Source organism: Furipterus horrens, unplaced genomic scaffold (assembly GCF_987537825.1).
Source record: "Furipterus horrens unplaced genomic scaffold, mFurHor1.1.pri manual_scaffold_13, whole genome shotgun sequence".
NCBI lineage: Eukaryota > Metazoa > Chordata > Mammalia > Chiroptera > Furipteridae > Furipterus > Furipterus horrens.
The window spans coordinates 39495883-39512489 of NW_028327183.1; the positions used below are offsets into that span (position 1 = coordinate 39495883).

Consider the following 16607-nt stretch of genomic DNA (forward strand, 5'->3'; position numbering starts at 1 on the left):
CGCCCTGGGCCCACTCCCTTCCTGCTGCTGGCGCCTCAGCACCAGCATGGGAAGGGGGTGGGTAGGGAGGTTTCCCCAGAGAAACATCTGACAAGCCCTCGCTGGGAGGCGGGCCTGGGTTCAAATTCAGCAGCAGCCCCTTACTGACCGCCCTCATGCAACTCCTACCCTTCTTTGGCCCCAATTCCCGCATCTGGAAAGTGGGTCTCAAAGCCTATTTCCCAAGGTTGTGGCTGGACTCCACCTGACTCCTAGCTCCACAGCTGCCAGCCCTGCAGTCCGGGGACAGTTGCTTAACCTACTGAGAACTGTTTCTTCATTCCCAAAATAGGGCTGGTGACCACCCACTCTGCGGGTGAGGCTTGCAGGTGAGGATTAAGTAAATGTAGAAGCTAACTTAGGCAGTTCTTGGTGTGGGAGCACCTTCAATCCTTAAGTTTTGTTGAGCATCTACTATATGCCCACCCCTCTTCTAGACCCCGAGGCTTCTGCAGTGCAGGAACTGGCAAAGCACCTGCCCTCTCGGAAAAGACATTTGAGAAGGGGGTGACAGACAATATTCAAATAATCACATGTTCTGTAAGGAAGGAGGAAGGGACTGTGGTGCATCACATGCATGTGGGTGTAGATACTGGGTGCTGGGGGTTTTGCTTCGTGGCCAGGAAGCTCAAGGAAGTCCTCTCTGAGGTGACACTTGGGCAAAGACCTTAGTGATTAAAATGGAGCAATCACACAAGAGCTAGGGGAACAGGAGCCACGGCTGGTAATGGCCACAGCATGACGGAGAGGGAGGATTGAAGAGGAAGGCAGGGAGCAGGACGTGTGGGGCCTGTGGACCAAGGTGACAACTCTGTCCTTTCCTGAGTGAACTGGAACCACAGGAGGGCTCTCAGCAGGAGGGGCATGCCTGACGCCGGTGCCAAGGGTCCCTCTGGCTGTGTGTGTGGGACGAGGAGCAGGGAGACAGCAGAGGGTGCAGGACTCTCCAGATGGGAGACAGTGGTGGCCAGGACCATGGAGGGCCGGGGAGGAGAGAGGGCAGGTTCTGGGAACACTTTGAAGGTGGAGCCGTCCGGTCTGCAGACGGACTGGATGTGGAGGTAAGAGGAGTCGAGGATGGCCTGCGAGGCTGCGGCCAGAGGAGCTGGGAAAACGGCTCCACGTGCTGCAACAGGCACACCCAGGGGAAGAGCGAGTTTGTACTGCCTACTGGGACCCCACCCGGAAATGGGGATGGAGGAGTGAGGCTGAAATGGATCAGAATGAAATGCCACTGCCCTAAAGTATGAGATGTCATGCAGCATCCTCTCAGCTGCCCCAGTGGCCCCCAAGCTACCATCCAGTTGCCCTGGGAGTTGCTGGACACTTCTGGCCATAGCCCCTGAAGTCATGGCCCTTTGATGACTTAGTGCTTCTGAGCAATTGCCCAGCACCCATGACCTTGCTCACAGATCCACAAAGGCTGTTGTTCTCACCATTTATTGGGGGCCTTCTGCTAAGCACTGAGGTGGGGAGGGAAGAAGAAAGTAGGTGTGGAGACCTCTCCTCCCCCCACCCCTAGAGCCTTTAAGTCCCCAGAGGTCCTGCTTCCCAATACAGGCTGGGACCCCCAATGACAACAGGGTCGCTGACTGATTCTGAGGAAGCAGGGAAGGAGAGGTGGACCCTGGAGTCCACAGGCCCAGGCGTGGAGCTGACATGAGGAATATAGATGTCAGGAGAGGCCCAGAACAGGTCCCAGGGATCCAGGGTCCCCTGAGCTCTAGGAAGCAGCAACAACCCTTGTGGCTGATGAGTCCTCAGCTCAAGACAGGCTGGCCCAGGAGCCTGGGCTTCTGGCGCTGGTTGGGCCCAATGTACCGGAGAGGCATGTGGGTGGGAGCTATGATCTGGTCAGTGCCGAGGTAGGGCTGGAGAGCAGGGGGCACGAGGACCGAGCCATCCTGGGGACAGAGCAGACCTTAGGACACTGCCATGGCACTAGCTCTCGGCCCTCTGCCCCTCTGGGTGCAATCCTTTGGTCCCCTCACCTTTTGCTGATTGCTCTCCAGGAGGGCGATGAGCAGGCGGGGAACAGCACAGGCTGTGGCATTCACCTGGGAGAGAAGCACGCTCAGACCAAGGCCTGCTGGGCCTCCCAGGGAGGGGCTGAGGTGGCGTGTGAAGTGGCGTGGGAGTGGAGGTGCAGGAGTGTGGGCGCTCACCGTGTGGGCAAACTGCAGCTCCCCAGCCTCCGTCTGGAACATGATGTGGAGGCGGCGGCTCTGAAAGTCTGTGCAGTTGGAAGCACTGGTGACCTAGATAAGGGGGTTGGGTGGGCTGAGAGGATCAGCCATGGGAGGCGGTGTCATCCTCCTTCCACCATGTCCCCACTGGAGCGAGGGCTCACCTCGCCAAAGCAACCCCGGCCTGGCATCCAGGCCTCAATGTCGAACTTGCGGTAGGCAGGAAGGCCCAGCTCCTGGGTGGGCATGTCCAGGACCCTGCAGCCACGGACAAAGACAAGGCAAAGTTCAGGGGGAGGAGGAGGAGGAGGAGGAGGAGAGAGAAAAAATGGAAATGATGGAGAAGGTGGCCAAAAAAGTGAGCAATGGAAGTAAAAAAGAAGACAATGGCAAAGGGCAAAGGGGGCACCTCCTTGAGGCCTAGGGGAGTGATGGAGAAGGTGATAGAGGAGGAGGGACAGAAAGGAGCTGATGGGAGAGATCGGGAAGGAGAAAGGGCACATGGCCTCATCTCCTGGCTGTTTACCATGGCCAGTTCCACTGTCTGTGATAATGGCACCCCAAATTTTGTAATGGGTCACCCAGAAAGGTGTTTGCTTACTCAACGTCTTTTGAAAGCTCCAAGTGACTGACAGTGAGAGGGGAAGTAGGCATCCAACATCCAGGGGAATGCCCCCTTCTCCAGGGGCTGTGAGAAGCCATCAGGGACCGTGAACAAGAGGCAGCAACCCAGGGATGGGGAGCAACAGGAGGGAAGGGGCCTGGGTCTCGGCCCTGGAGTTCGACCCTGTGCTGCTTACGCTGTGGTTACAACCCCATAATCCTAATGAGGACGTCAGAGATTGACAGGCAGACAGATGCCTATATATAATCGTAATACAGGGAAAGGGGGCAGGGGGAGAAGTGGGGAGGATTTTCAAAATGGAGAAGCACTAGCTCAGTATCCACCTCCTCACTCCCCTCATCCTCCGTCCCAGCCGCCCCCTCCGCACCGGAAGTGCAAGCCCAGCTCTGTCAAGATCTCCATCTGCAGGGACAGAAACTCCTCCAGCAGCTGCGAGCTCTGTTCCAGCCCTGGGCCTGTCACCCCAAACATCTCCACCTGGGGCAGAGTAGGGGTACAGGAGTCAGGAGACCCTGGGCTGTTGGGGTGACCGCCCCCCAAGCTGCTGCTATGCCAACCTTGGTGAAGTGGTGCACGCGATATAGCCCCCAGGGCTCCTTTCCCGTGTCTGTTTCTGCCCGGTAGCAGGTACTGGAACAAACCATCCTGGGGGAGCATGGGGGTGGGGTCAGGGAAGGGAAGGAATGTGACAGGTGGGGAAAAGGTCTACAGGAACTGGGCATCACCTGACTGGCAGGTCCCTGAAGGCGACGGAGTGGTCCATGAAGTAGCCTGAGAGGAGAGGGACAGCACGGGTCGGCCAGGGCCGCCTTCCACCCACAGGCAGCTTTCTCGAGGGTTAGAAAAGGTACCCCTCCAGCAGACACAGCCTTCTGTCAGGGATGTGGCTGGACCCTCACTGTACTTGGAACTGTACACGTCAGCCCTGGGGTTGCTGTGGTCTCCTGAGCAGGCAGTGCCACCCAGCGTGCTCCACGCTGTCCCCCTACAATCCCTCTTGCTCTGAGCGGTGTACTCCTTACCCCTTGCCCCAGGCAGGTGCTCACCTGCAAGCCCCACCTCTGCTGTCCCAGCCAGGTTGAGGTCTTCAAAGCGGGAGGGGTCAATGTTGTAAATTTGGGATGGGCTGGCATTTGGTGTCATCCCACAGCCTTCCTGAGGAGGAGGCCAAGTCACAGAGGTCAGGGGACAGGTGACCATGGCATCCTCCATTTTGTGATCACAACCCCTGCTTGTCCCCCAGAAGCATCTGGAATCACCCGGGCCTCCCTGTTCCATCCTGACCCCTCAAGCTAGCCCCAGGACTGTTTCCTCAGGGCAGACCGCCTGGTCTCCAGGCCTGGGGCCCCAGGATGGGCCTGACACACAGTGCGGCATGGAGAACAGATCCTCACTCACAAACACAGCTCCTCGGAGAAGGTCTGGCACCGTCATGGGGGTGAAGCCCTGTGTGGGGGGAGGGAAGGGATGAGAAACCCAGCCAGGACCCCCACCAGACCCCAAGATCGGGCCTGGAGAAGGGACACTGCAAATGGGCCAGTGATGCCCCCTTGTCACTCCAAAGTCCATTCCACTTCAGAGGAAACTGAGGAAAGCCAAGCAGTGGGCTTGGAGCTGGCCCTGGGCCCTGATGTCCCTGTCACGGGGACCCTCTTGTGGTGCTTCGTTGTTCCCACGCTCAGATCATACCATACGGGGCAGCCAGGTGTACAGTTTGGTTGTGTCCCTCCCTGCTTAAACAAAGCCTTCTGTGGCTCCCCAGGTCAAGTCCAAGGCCCTCACCATGGCCAGTGCCCCACGCATCCGGCCCCTGCTGAGCCCTCCAGTTTCAATGCACGCTGCTTCCCCAACACTCCCTCTACGTGGCAGGCAGTGAGTGCGGTGGCTATCGGCACAGGTTCTGCCTTCAGCCTACACCCTAGCTGAGAAGCCTCGGGCTACTTACTCCCCTCTCCAGGCCTCAATTTCTCCCTCTCTATGGTGGGGATAACACTAGCACCCACCTCATAAAGTTGCCATAAAAATCAAATGTGTCAGTGATACATATAAAATTCTGAAAACCATGACTGGAACAGAACTCACACCCCCTCCTCAACACCTTGAGCCTTCTGAGCTCAGCTTCAATGCCACCCCCTCCAGGGAGCCCTCCCATCCTTGCCCATACCCGGTGGATGAGCTTGTTGAGTGTGAAGTTGACCAGGCCGTGCTGCAGGAGGGCTCCAGCCCCACGCAGGTAATAGGAGCGGTGGCCAGACACATGGGATAGGCGCCTGGGAGACAGATGGGCACACAAGTGGGGGCATGTGGGTCAGGGCTGCGGAGGGAGAAGGAGCCCCAAGCACCCTGGGGCAGAGGCCCAGCTGCCAAACGGGGAACTGGGCATCAAACATTCATGCAGGGTGCGGCCTTGGTGGTTCCACATCCCACGCTGGGCCAGGGGGAGGCAGGGCTGGAAGCCAACTGTTGGGGTGGAGAGGGCTGGGCAGAAGGGGCTGAGAGGGGGGCTCACTTCTGACGGACGATGTCAAGTTTCTCGGCAATTTCCAGGTGGCCCCGGGGTTGGAAGGAGAAAGCTGGATGTGGATGAAAAGCAATGGGGTAAGAGAGGGTGGGGACTGGGACAGAAAACGAAGATTAGAGAGACAGCAGGAAGGCAGTAAGACAGAAAGGGAGAGAAAAAGAGAGAGGAAAACAGAGATGGAAAGGGACGGAGGCACAGCAAGAGAAGAGAGCAAGAGACACAGAGAGAGAAACAAAGGGAATGAGATGAGGGCAGGGATGGGAGCCGGAAAAAGATGGAAGGCAGAGGCAGAACAGGAGAGGAAGGGGAACAGGGAAGGAGAAGGGAACACTAGCTGAAAAGGAGAGAGAATCAGAGAGAGAGGGGGACATGCAGGGGGCCAGGGAGGAAAAGCATGTGAGAGCCAGCCAGCCCACCAGATACCCGCTCGGGCATAGACAGACAGGGTGAGAGGGCCGATGAGGTGAGGGGAGAGAGAATGAAAACTGACCTGCCTGCCTCACGGACCCCCTCAGCCAGAGCCAGTGAGGCAGGAAGCTGGAGCCACCACCCACTGTACCTGGGGTTTTACAGGTACCAGCGCAGTCTTGGACCCTAGGAGCCCTGCCCCCAGCCTGGGGTCCCTGGGTCTGAGTGTGGCCCACCTGGTTTGTCTCCCACCATGTGCAGCACTCGGGCCTGGCTCTCATCCCCGACGGGCTGCAGGGAGACAGAGGGCATCACCAGGAAGGTGACACCAGGCAAGCCCCTGGCCTCCTGCTGCCCAGCACAGGGCTTACCACATCTGGGTGGGTCCGGTTGGGCAGCCTCAGCGCCCGCAGGTAGAACTGCTCCTCAAGCAGGGCCTTCTTGGGGTACAGGAGCATAAGCTGCTTCCGGATGTCCCGACCATGTGCCCGCAGACTCTGATATTGGGGGTCCTGAGGGTAGGGCGAGCAGGGTCAGCCGAGGACAGGGCTGGGGAGTCCCTGGATCCTTCCCTGGATCCTGGCCAGCAGATCCTTGTGGGAGATATTTGTTGCCTCCTCTTTTGGCTCCATATCCTTAATTTCCTGTAGGAAACCTCCTTTCTCCCCTCACCTTCACATGGCACATCCATGGGGATATGACTTAGGCCTGGATTACTGGAACATTCCACTGCCTTGGCCACAGTGATTGGCTCAAAGATAGGCCCATGACACAAGCCAAACTCATGCGAATCAGCCCCAGGACTGTGGCTGGAGCTATCAGGGAAGCAGTTCTCTTTGCACCTGACTCTGCCTCCTTCCAAGGGGAGAAAGCTGGTCTGGGAATAAGCTGTACCTGGATCCAGCTGTACCTGAAGCTTACATTTTAGTTTCATGAATTGACAGTGCCTGGTTTCCTTTTTTCCTTAATCCTGTTTGAGTTGTCACATACAGTGGAGGACTCATGACCATCACTGTCACACACAACGAGGGGAATCATGACTAATATGGTATCTGCTGCCCAGCCTCCACCGGGGACAGGACAGCAACTCCCAGTAGTACCTGCTGCACTTGATTATTGTCCTGGTTCACCTGGTAGAAAAGAGAGACAGGGTGATTAGGTTGATGGAGCTGGGGGTGGGGACATTCCTTGCTCTGCCAATACCTGGCTGGGCCTCTCCTTAACTGTGCCTCAGCTTCTGTCAGTAATGCTGGAAGAAGGCAAAATAACATTATAATAATCATCCCTATAGCCTGTTTATTGAGCGCTGCCTTGTGCCTGGCTCTGTACAGAGGGCCCTCACACGATCCTATTTGTTCATAACGTACTTCATGAGGTTGGCATCAACGTGACCTCATTTTGTAGATGAGAAAACTGAGGCTAGGAAAGGTAGTGTGAGTGGGTATTTGGAGGCCTGCAACCAAGGTCCTCTGACAGTCTGAGCGTCTATGTGCTGAGCAGCAGAGGGGATCAGAGAGACCTGGTCTGAATGCTGAGAGCTGACCAGCTTTGTGCCTTTGGCAACTCTCTGCCCTTCTCTGAGCCTTGGTATCCCCAGTTGTGAAATGAAATGACAATAGGACCGCCCCGCCCTTGCCCCCGCAGCAGGTTGGTGCATGGCTTCCCTGAGAAGATGTGCTGGCACTGGCTGTTAACTGAGAGCAAATGTGTTTTTTCAATTCTCACCTGAGGACATTTTCTCATTGCTTATAGAGAGAGGCGGAGGGAGAGAAGATAGGAGAGAGGGAAACACCAACTGGTTGCCTCCCGTATGCGCTCGGACCAGGGTCGAACCTAGGTATGTGTCCAGACTGGGAATCAATCCTGCAACTTTTTGGTGCACAGAACAACACTCCAACCAACCAAGCCACACCAGCCAGGGCTCAACTCTGTGGTTTTCACAGTCTGCCCCCTGTGCTGCATGTGGCCCAGGGCCCGGCACACACACAATAGGTCCCTGGGAGATGTAATCAGTGTTGCAAGAGGCCTTCCGGCAGAGTAGTGAAAAGCAGCCCCAATGCCTGGATGCAAATCCTGCTGCTCCCACTTCCTGGCTGTGAGACTCAGACATGTTTTAATCTCTTGAGGAGCTTCCTGAGCTTTAGAACTGGGTTTGTATTGTAACTGTCTCAGAGTTGTTGTGAGAATTAAGAGTAAGGGAAACTCCTAGAACAGTGCCTGGCACACAGTGATTGGTATATACACGTCTGCTATTGTTTTTATGACTATTTTTCAGTCCTCTGTGGTAGATGTTATTGGCTGTCTAATCCAAACTCGCCTGCCCTCCTTCCTCCTTTCCCACAGACCCCCAACTCAGTCTGCCCGCCTAGGCAGCCTGGAGTTCAGGGAATGTGGACACAGATGAGGTTGCCTCTCGCGGCTGATGGGTGTAGAGGTGGGGCTTCCAGGCCACGAGTGAGCGGACTCTGCTGGAAGCTTCATGGAAGGTCTCCCTGTTCTTGGAAAAGGCACTCAAGCCAGCAAAGTCCCATTTCCTGCCTCTGGCAGAGTCACTAAAGGAGACGCGGTACTAGACAGCCACCTTGGAACTGTGAGAGGGAAAACTGAGCTCCAGTCACCACGGTGAAGTCATAGGTGAAAAGAGAGGAAAATAAACTGGGTTGGGGATGCTGGAGAAGCTGCTAATTGATCAAGCCCAGGGTCCTGGACGGCTTGTTATGTGAAGTAACGACTGTTCACATCCTTCAAGTTCCCTAAACTGGGTTTCTCATTAAAAGCAGCCGGAGGTGCCCAAGCCGGGTGGCTCAATTGCTTGGAGCGTTGTCCTATACACCAAAAGGTTTCGGATTTGATCCCTGGTTGGGGCATGTATGAGAGGCAACTGGTTGATATTTCTCTCTCACATCGATGTTTCTCCCTCTACCCCCTTTTCCTCTCTCTCTAAAATCAATAACATATTCTCGAAAGAGGATTAAAAAAAAGAAAAAGCAGCCAGAGGCACCCTGCCACCACCACCCACCCACCTAGGACCCCCATGCTTACCAGCAGGGCCCGCACTGCCTCAGCCACGGCCCCCTTCTCGTCCTCCAGGCTCTGGATCTGCTCCTTCAGCTGCCTCAGCTCCTGCCATGTCGAGATCTGGGGGTGAACACAGTGGGAAAGATGTGAAGTGGCCACTGTCCTTCACCCCTTCTGGCTGGAGCCTCATACCACTGGCCACGGGGACCAGTGGTGGGGTGAGGCAGAGACCCTCACTGCCCCTGGTAGCCATTCTTCCCTCCTTCCGCTCAGTACTAGGACTTCCTGATGCTTCTCTTTCTCAGTCTCCTGGATTGGATGATGGACCCTAAGGGGAGCTGAACAGGGCATCCTGAGGGCCACAGAGCCAGAGGGTGAAAGGATCTGGGCACTGAGGACATGGAGCCGAGGCCCCTGCCAGCTGAGGCTGCTGCTTGCTGCTCGACTCTCACGTCAGAGCAAAAGAGCCTCTATCCTAGGGGCCGCCACAGCAGCTACCCTGAGCTCTCCAACACAGGGGTCGGGAGGGGTGAGAGACCGGCACCCCAGCTCTCATTTCTTGGGCATACATATTGACGTGGAGGCCCTCTGGGAGCCCAAATCCCTGGGCAAACCCCTTTGTCCTCTCAGGTTGCAGTTGCCCTTCAACAAAATGGTATAAACACTGTCCTGCTACCCTGGGCTGGAAATCCAAAGGGGAAAGCAGACTGCAGGGTGGGTTGCTGCTCACTTGGTGGCTCCTCCTGGATGTTCCCCAGACACTTCATGCTCACCATGTGCAAGAATCACTCTAAGAAAAGCATTTCCCTCAAATGTGCTCCTCCTTCTTATGGCCAGCCCCACCAACTTCTGTCCCTCACCCCAAAGCCCTGGGCCTCCTCTTGGATGCCACGCCAGCCCTGAGGCATCCTGTCCTTTCTGCCTGTGAATATCCATCAAATCTGTCCTCCCCTACTTCCCTTCTCCTGGCCATCCCAGATCCTGTCATTTCCCACGAGGATCCCTGTGTGAGCTGCCCAGCCTCCAATCGGCCAGAGTCCTTACACAACTCCTCTCTCGCCTGAAAGCACCCACAGCTCCGCAATCTCCAGGAGCAAACCGCATGCCTTGCTGTTACCTGCAAAGCCACATACCGTATCCCTCTTCACACTTTATGCCCTAAAGAAGTGTTTTTCAAGCTTTGGAATGTGATCCATTAGTGGGTTCTAAAATTAATTTAGGATCTCTAAATCTGCACTTTAAAACATTGCGGTAAATGTACATCAAATTGACCAGTTTTGTCATTAAAAAAAAAAAAAGTTTTATTTCTTTCTTTTTAGAGAGAGGGGAAGGGAGGGAGAAAAAGAGGGAGAGAAACATCAGTGTGTGGTTGCCTCTCACATGCCCCCAACTGGGGACCTGGCCTACAACCCAGGCATGTGCCCTGACTGGGGATCGAACCAGCAACCCCTTGGTTCGCAGGCCAGTGCTCAATTCACTGATCTACACCAGTCAGGGCCATTTTTGTCATTTTTAAGTGTACAGTTCAGTAGCACAAAGTACAAAGTACATTCACACTGTTGTGCTATCATGACCCCTATCCATCTCCAGAACTTCTTCACCTTCCCTAGCTGAAACTGTATACCCATTAAACACTAACTCCCATTCTTCCCTCCCCTAACCCTTGGCAACCACCATTCTGTCTCTATGAAATTGATTATTCTAAGTGGAATCATATAGTATGTCTTTTTATGAGTGCATTTGTTCACTTAGCATAATGTCCTCAAGGTTCAAACATGATATAGCATATGTCAGAACTTCCTTTTTAAAGTTTAACAATATTCCATTTTGTGTGTGTGTGTATCCCATTTTGTTTATCCATTCATCTTTCAATGGATACTTGGGTTATTTCCACATATTGGCTATTGTGAATAATGCTGTCATGAACATCAGTGTACAAATATGTGTTCAAGTCCCTGCTTTCAATTATTTGGGGTATATACTCAGAAGTGGAATTGCTGGATCTTATGGTAACTGTTTAATTTTTGGAGGAACTACTAGACTGTTTTTCCACAGTGGATGTGACAGTTTACATTCCCACCAACAATGCAGAGGGTTCCAATTTCTCCACATCCTTTGCCAACACTTGTTACTTCCTGCTTTTTGATAATAGCTATTCTATTGGGTGTCTAAGCTAGCACTTTTAAAATTAAATAGAATATAACAAAACATAAGAATGCACCACACATAGCAAGAATTGTCAATAAAACTTCAGTTTCATCTTTGGGTGTGTATACTAGATCAGGATGTGAAATGTATTTCTTACTCTCAGCCACGAAGTTTGGAAAACCCTACTAAAGGGTGTGACACTCTAAATGACCTACCTCTGTGCTTTAGTAGTGGTGGTCCCTCCACTTGGGACACTCTTCTCCTCTGTTCTCCTAACTAACCTCACTCATTCTACAGATGTTTGTCTAATGCCACCTCCTCTGAGAAGCCCTCCCAGTGTCCTTTACTCTATCCTCACAGCACTTACCAAAGGTTAATTATGTTTTTAATTATATGTTAAATATCTCTCTTTCACTAGACTGTGAACTCAGATCACTTTGCTCATGAGTAAGCATAGTGGAGTAGTTAAGATTGGTTTCCAGAGCCAAACAGCACTGTTCAAATTCCTACTTGTCACTTACTAGCTGCATGATTTTGGGTAAGTTGATTAACTTTTCTGAGCCTTAGTTTCTCCTCTGATAAAATGGGGGAAAGAATGGCACCTACTTCACAGTATTCTTGCAAAATTTAAATGAGGTTAATATGTATAAAGCACATAGAACCGGATGGTAGGCAAGTCCAAGAGAGGGCTGCAAGGATTTGGAGTCCCCACCATTCTCAGCACCTCAGCGGGACCTATAAGTATGGTGATTTCGATTCCAGTTCCCCAAAAGGTAGCATTATATAAGTGCTAAGTATTTTATTATTATTCACCACCTATTCTCAACACCCGGAACACAGATAGGTGCTCTCTAAATATCTGTTCATTCATTAAATAACCCTATTTAACCGCCTGCTCTCATTCTCCAAAGGCAAGAACCACTTGGACTCTCCCACCCCCGTAAGATTCACATCCCGGTCCCCCCTTTTCTTTGCATTTGGTCTTAGGATAAGCCTAGTACGAAGTCGAAGCAGAGAGGACACTACACAAAGTTCCTAGCGCAGAGAAGATACCCAGCACGCTTTATGGAACAGGCACCTGATGAATGTTTATAGAGAGCAGGGACTCTGCACTCCGTGAACAACTAGCACATCCGTGAGGCCCAAGCACAATACCCGTTATACCTGAGAAGAAACTCAAGTTCTTGCAGTAAGACCGCTCCCAGCTGGAAAGCATCCCGCAAGCCCATTTGTCCGTAAAGCGAACAGCCAATAGGCAAAGCGCTTTGGCCCCAGGACAGCTGGCCCGCGCAAGCGCACTCACGATCGACGGCAGGTCGTCCGGCCGCAGCTCCCCCTTGCGGTGCTCCAGGGTGCGCGCGGCTTCTTCCGGGCATGCGCACAGCGGCTCCATGTCCAGCTGCGGGAGCGCACTATAGCCCTCGCGCGCGTGCTCGTACAGGAGGTTCCGGTCTTGTCTCTCGGTTGTGAAACTTCTTGGGCTCTGGTTGCAGACACGATTTCCTCGGGGCCGGAGCCCTCGGCAGGCCAACAAAGGCCACAAGCGCCGCGATATGGACGCAGCCATCTTGGCCGGGGAACTAGCAGACACACACCCTTCGTCCCGCCCACTCCGCGTTTAGGCCAGTTGCAAAGCAGTCACCCTGCTCGGGATGAGCCACTCAGACCCTGGCATAGGTGAGCCCCTCCCATAGAGCAAAAATCGGTTCAATGAAAAAAGTTTGCTGAGATTGGCTTTGTCGTTGCCTAATAGCAGTCTGCGCTACGCCCCTTCGGTGTACGTGGGAGGCAGGACCAGCCGATCTGTGCCAACCTTTGTTATTTCCTCCTAATAGTGGCAAGAGGCCGGTTGAGCGTGTCTGCGGGCCTTACTAGGGTCGGTGAGGTCGGAGGTATCCTTGGAGGTATCTCTAAACCTCTTCGGTTCTCTCAGGTTCCCTTTGCTTTAGTGTGCGGGCGCGGTCTGTTGGGTCCCCAAGAGCCTACCCAGACGAGGCGTCAGAAGGAATTCCTTAAATTTAACCAGAAGGTCCCGAGAGCGGGAAGGGGAGGATTTGGATCCTTGCCCAACTAGGCCGTTTTCACCTACTCCTTTCTGAATCTGTTATCCCCTAAAATAGGGACGTTGCAGGAGGCAGAATGTCCTGGTCCGGCCTTTTCCGTAGCCTCAACACGTCCCGAAGTAATGGTGAGTGGGGTTTGGGGGCTGTAGAGACGAGGTTGGATGAGGGTTATCTCCTCTAGGACTTGGGTGCCTTTGCCGCAGACCCGAGGGAATCGGGGTTTTAAATCAAGGTTGGTTGCGCGATGGGTTTTGGCGGAGCTCGGGGTGCCAAAGCAAGATGTGAGAAGGAGTTGCGATGAGGGCTGCTTTGTGTCACGTGAGAACCAGGAGTCTGGTTCAATTATTTATTTCTTCAGTAACTGCTGTACTTAACAAATATCACCCGTGGTTGAGACATCCAATCAAGGCGTTTAACTCATTCATTCAGCTGATATTTTTCAAGAGCCTTGTGTGTGCCAGGCACTGAGTAGGACGATTTATGAACTTACTCCTTTTACAAACATTAAAATGCTTCTCATGAGCCATGCCCTTTGTGAGGTATCTCATTTACTTATTTACCGTGCAAATCTTTATTAAGCACTTTGTTTGCCACTCATCAAGGATCACAAGGCTGGGCAAGACAGGCCTGCACCCTTGCCTGGGGAAGCTGAGTTAGCATCACACCTGGGTTTCATAGTAGCCTCTCACACATGGTGCTCAGGAGGCAGATGTGATCATAGAGGACAGAGTCACTGAGAGGCGAAGAGTCTTGCTGAAGGGCAGGACTTCTAGGACTGTCTCATCCCTCTTTGAGGATTCTGCTGTAACTTGAGACAAAGGAGATGTGGAAATGAACAGTATACAGAAGGGAGTTTGGATGTGAAAGGGCATCCGTGCTAGTGATAGAGGAAAAGGTGGACCTCAAACCATGGACAGGGAACTCTTAAGAGGGCACAGTCCAGGGCTGTCTCAGTCGCCACTGTGTCTCCATTATTGGGGCCAAGACACAGTAGGTGCGCAATAAATGTTGAAGAGAATCCAGTTATCTCTGAGTCTTTTTTTTTTTTAAGATTTTATTTATATTTTTAGAGAGAGGGGGGAAAAGAAGGAGAAAGACAGGTAGAGAAAAATAAATAATTTGGCTGCCTCTCGCACACCCCCAGTTGAGGGTTTGGCCCACAACCTAGGCATGTACCCTGACTGGGAATCGAACGGGCGATCTTTCAGTCCACAGGCTGGTGCCGAATCCACTGAGCCACACCAGCTAGGGCTCTTAGAGTCTTCTTGCATCCTACATTCTATCCATGAACAAACCCTGTGGGTCTGCCTTGGAAATATGTTTTCTCCCCACCTGCCTTTCCTCTTCCTCCAGTGCAGCCACGCCGGTCTCCTTTCTGTTGGTGTGTTTGGGGACACGGGCTGCAGCTGGGTGAGCAAGGGGGTGAGTGAGGAGATGAAGTCAAGGAAGTATCAGGTGCAGACCGTGTGGGGCCTGGGGGGAGGACTTTGATTCTTACCTGTGTGAGATGGCCCCACAGGAGGGCTCTAAGGAGAAGGGTGTGACCTGACCCAGCTGTCCACAGGGTCCCTCTGGTTGCATGTTGGAGCAGATAGTGGGAGTGGGAAGACCCAGGAGGAGAAGGACACAGGAGAAGAGGGTAGACAGGACCCCAGGCAATGAAGCAGGGAGCAAGAGTCTGTTTGAAATTTCAACTGACAAGATCTGTTCACAGAGTTTGGAAGCGGGTGTGACAAGAGGAGGAGGAGTGACATGCGTGGAATACCCCATGGTGTTGCTGTGGGGATGGCACGAGTTAATGTAGGTGTGATGTATAGAACAGTAGGTGAACATTGTGAGCCCATTTGTTTTTATTATTCTTTTTACACAGCATTAAAATTAATACTTTCCTTGCCGAATGAAATGAGTTAATTCATGTAAAATGCTTAAAATAGAACCTAACATGTGGTGGTTGCTCAATAAATGTTACTTGTTATTACTGTTATCTATGAGTACCCCCAAGATGTAAACAGGCACCCGGTGAAGTGCTTGGAACAGTGCCTAGAACACCAGATTTTTAAAAAATATTTTATTTATGTATTTTTAGAGAGGGGAAGGGAGGGAGAAAGTGAGGGAGAAAAACATCAATGTGTAGTTGCCTCTTACGTGCCCCAACTTGGGGACCTCGTCCGCAACCCAGGCCTGTGCCCTGCCTAGAAATCAAACAGGTGACCCTTTGGTTCACAGGCTGGCACTCAATCCACTGAGCCACACCAGCCAGGGCTTAGAACACCAGAATTAAATCGCTAATACTATTACCCGTTCAATGTGATAATAATCCTGCTCTGCCCTCCCCGTGTGTCTCTCCAGGTCTAGCCCTGGTGCCGCAGCTCTGGGCCACCCGCCCCATGGCTACCCTGAACCAGATGCATCGCCGGGGCCCTCCAAAGTGGCCGCCTCCGAAACTGGGTGCCACAGAAGGCCGTCCGCAGCTGAAGGGTGTAGTTCTGCGCACATTCATTCGTAAACCCAAAAAGCCCAATTCAGCCAACCGCAAGTGCTGCCGCGTGCGGCTCAGCACCGGCCGTGAGGTCGTCTGCTTTATCCCAGGAGAGGGCCACAGCCTGCAGGAGCACCATGTCGTGCTTGTGGAGGGCGGCCGTACCCAAGACCTTCCGGGCGTCAAGCTCAAGGTTGTGCGTGGCAAGTATGACTGTGGTCATGTGCAGAAGAAGAAGTGACCACCAGGCGCATGGTGTGCTCTGGTTCATGCAGAACAAGAACCTTCGTCTCTGGGTTCCTACAGTATCTTTGGGAAGCTAGGCCAGCTCTAGAAGCAGCCTGCCCTGGTTCGTATCCTTGCTTCACCTCTTCCATCAGGACTACCAATAATAGTCCATGGAGGTCCTGGGTGTGAATTAGAAAAAGGTGCCCCTCTGCCAACACCCTTGGTATCCCTGTATAGCATGTTGGTGCAGAAGGCTTCTTCTGCTGGAACTGTAAACTGTACTGCCATCTAAGGGGAAGGGGTTGCAATAAATACACAGACCCTGTGGTTGTGATTTGTATCACTTGCCCAGTATTCACCCTCTGTGTGGTCTTGGCAACTGACATGCCCTCTGGGCCTCTATTTCATCCTCTTCCCACAGCATCCCCTTTGTTGGGTTCGGTGAAAATTAGACACTGAACAAAGCACATGCAATGGGTCCTCTATTTTAAGTTTTTGAGTCTGGTGGCAACAGTGAGACCCAGTTCCCCTTCCTGCCAGCCCTGGTGCCTGGGCAAGGAAAGCCCCATCCTCAGGCTTCCTTTTGCAAATGTCAGTAATTATAATGGTGGCAATGAAGGGGCATTGAGAAAGGATTGAATGGGGGTTGCTGCTGCCTACATGGGAGCTTCTATTCTGTGTTATTCTCAGAACCATACACACGTGGGTTCAAATCCTGCCTCTGCCTCTTAGTTGTTCTGTGACTTTGGGTTTGTTACCCACCTCTGGGCCTGTTTGATCCCTTGGAAAATGGTTCTGAAAGTAACGCTACTTCACCTGATCTTATGCTTGGCCATGTTAGATTGTAAGATTAGAAGATGTACTTTTTTTTTCCTTAAGGTTTTATTTATTT

The 16607-nt window shown here is 52.8% G+C and overlaps 2 protein-coding genes across 2 annotated transcripts; one reads left to right on the forward strand and one right to left on the reverse strand.

Annotated features, from left to right (window-relative positions):
* Window positions 1-1463: 1463 nt before the first annotated feature.
* Window positions 1464-12562, reverse strand: SARS2 (seryl-tRNA synthetase 2, mitochondrial). Its single transcript, XM_090259415.1, has 16 exons — window positions 12249-12562; window positions 8822-8917; window positions 6880-6909; window positions 6151-6291; window positions 6016-6070; window positions 5360-5423; window positions 5015-5120; window positions 4249-4296; window positions 3897-4005; window positions 3576-3621; window positions 3408-3495; window positions 3218-3327; window positions 2390-2483; window positions 2205-2297; window positions 2031-2096; window positions 1464-1943 (listed from the first exon to the last, which is right to left on the reverse strand). The coding sequence occupies exons 1-16, from the start codon at window positions 12510-12512 to the stop codon at window positions 1800-1802; spliced, it is 1554 nt and encodes a 517-aa protein (XP_090115541.1). The 5' UTR covers window positions 12513-12562; the 3' UTR covers window positions 1464-1799.
* Window positions 12563-13084: 522 nt separating this feature from the next.
* Window positions 13085-16058, forward strand: MRPS12 (mitochondrial ribosomal protein S12). Its single transcript, XM_090259077.1, has 2 exons — window positions 13085-13133; window positions 15358-16058. Exons 1-2 carry the CDS (start codon window positions 13085-13087, stop codon window positions 15726-15728), a joined length of 420 nt encoding a protein of 139 aa, XP_090115203.1. The 3' UTR covers window positions 15729-16058.
* The last annotated feature ends 549 nt before the right edge of the window (window positions 16059-16607 follow it).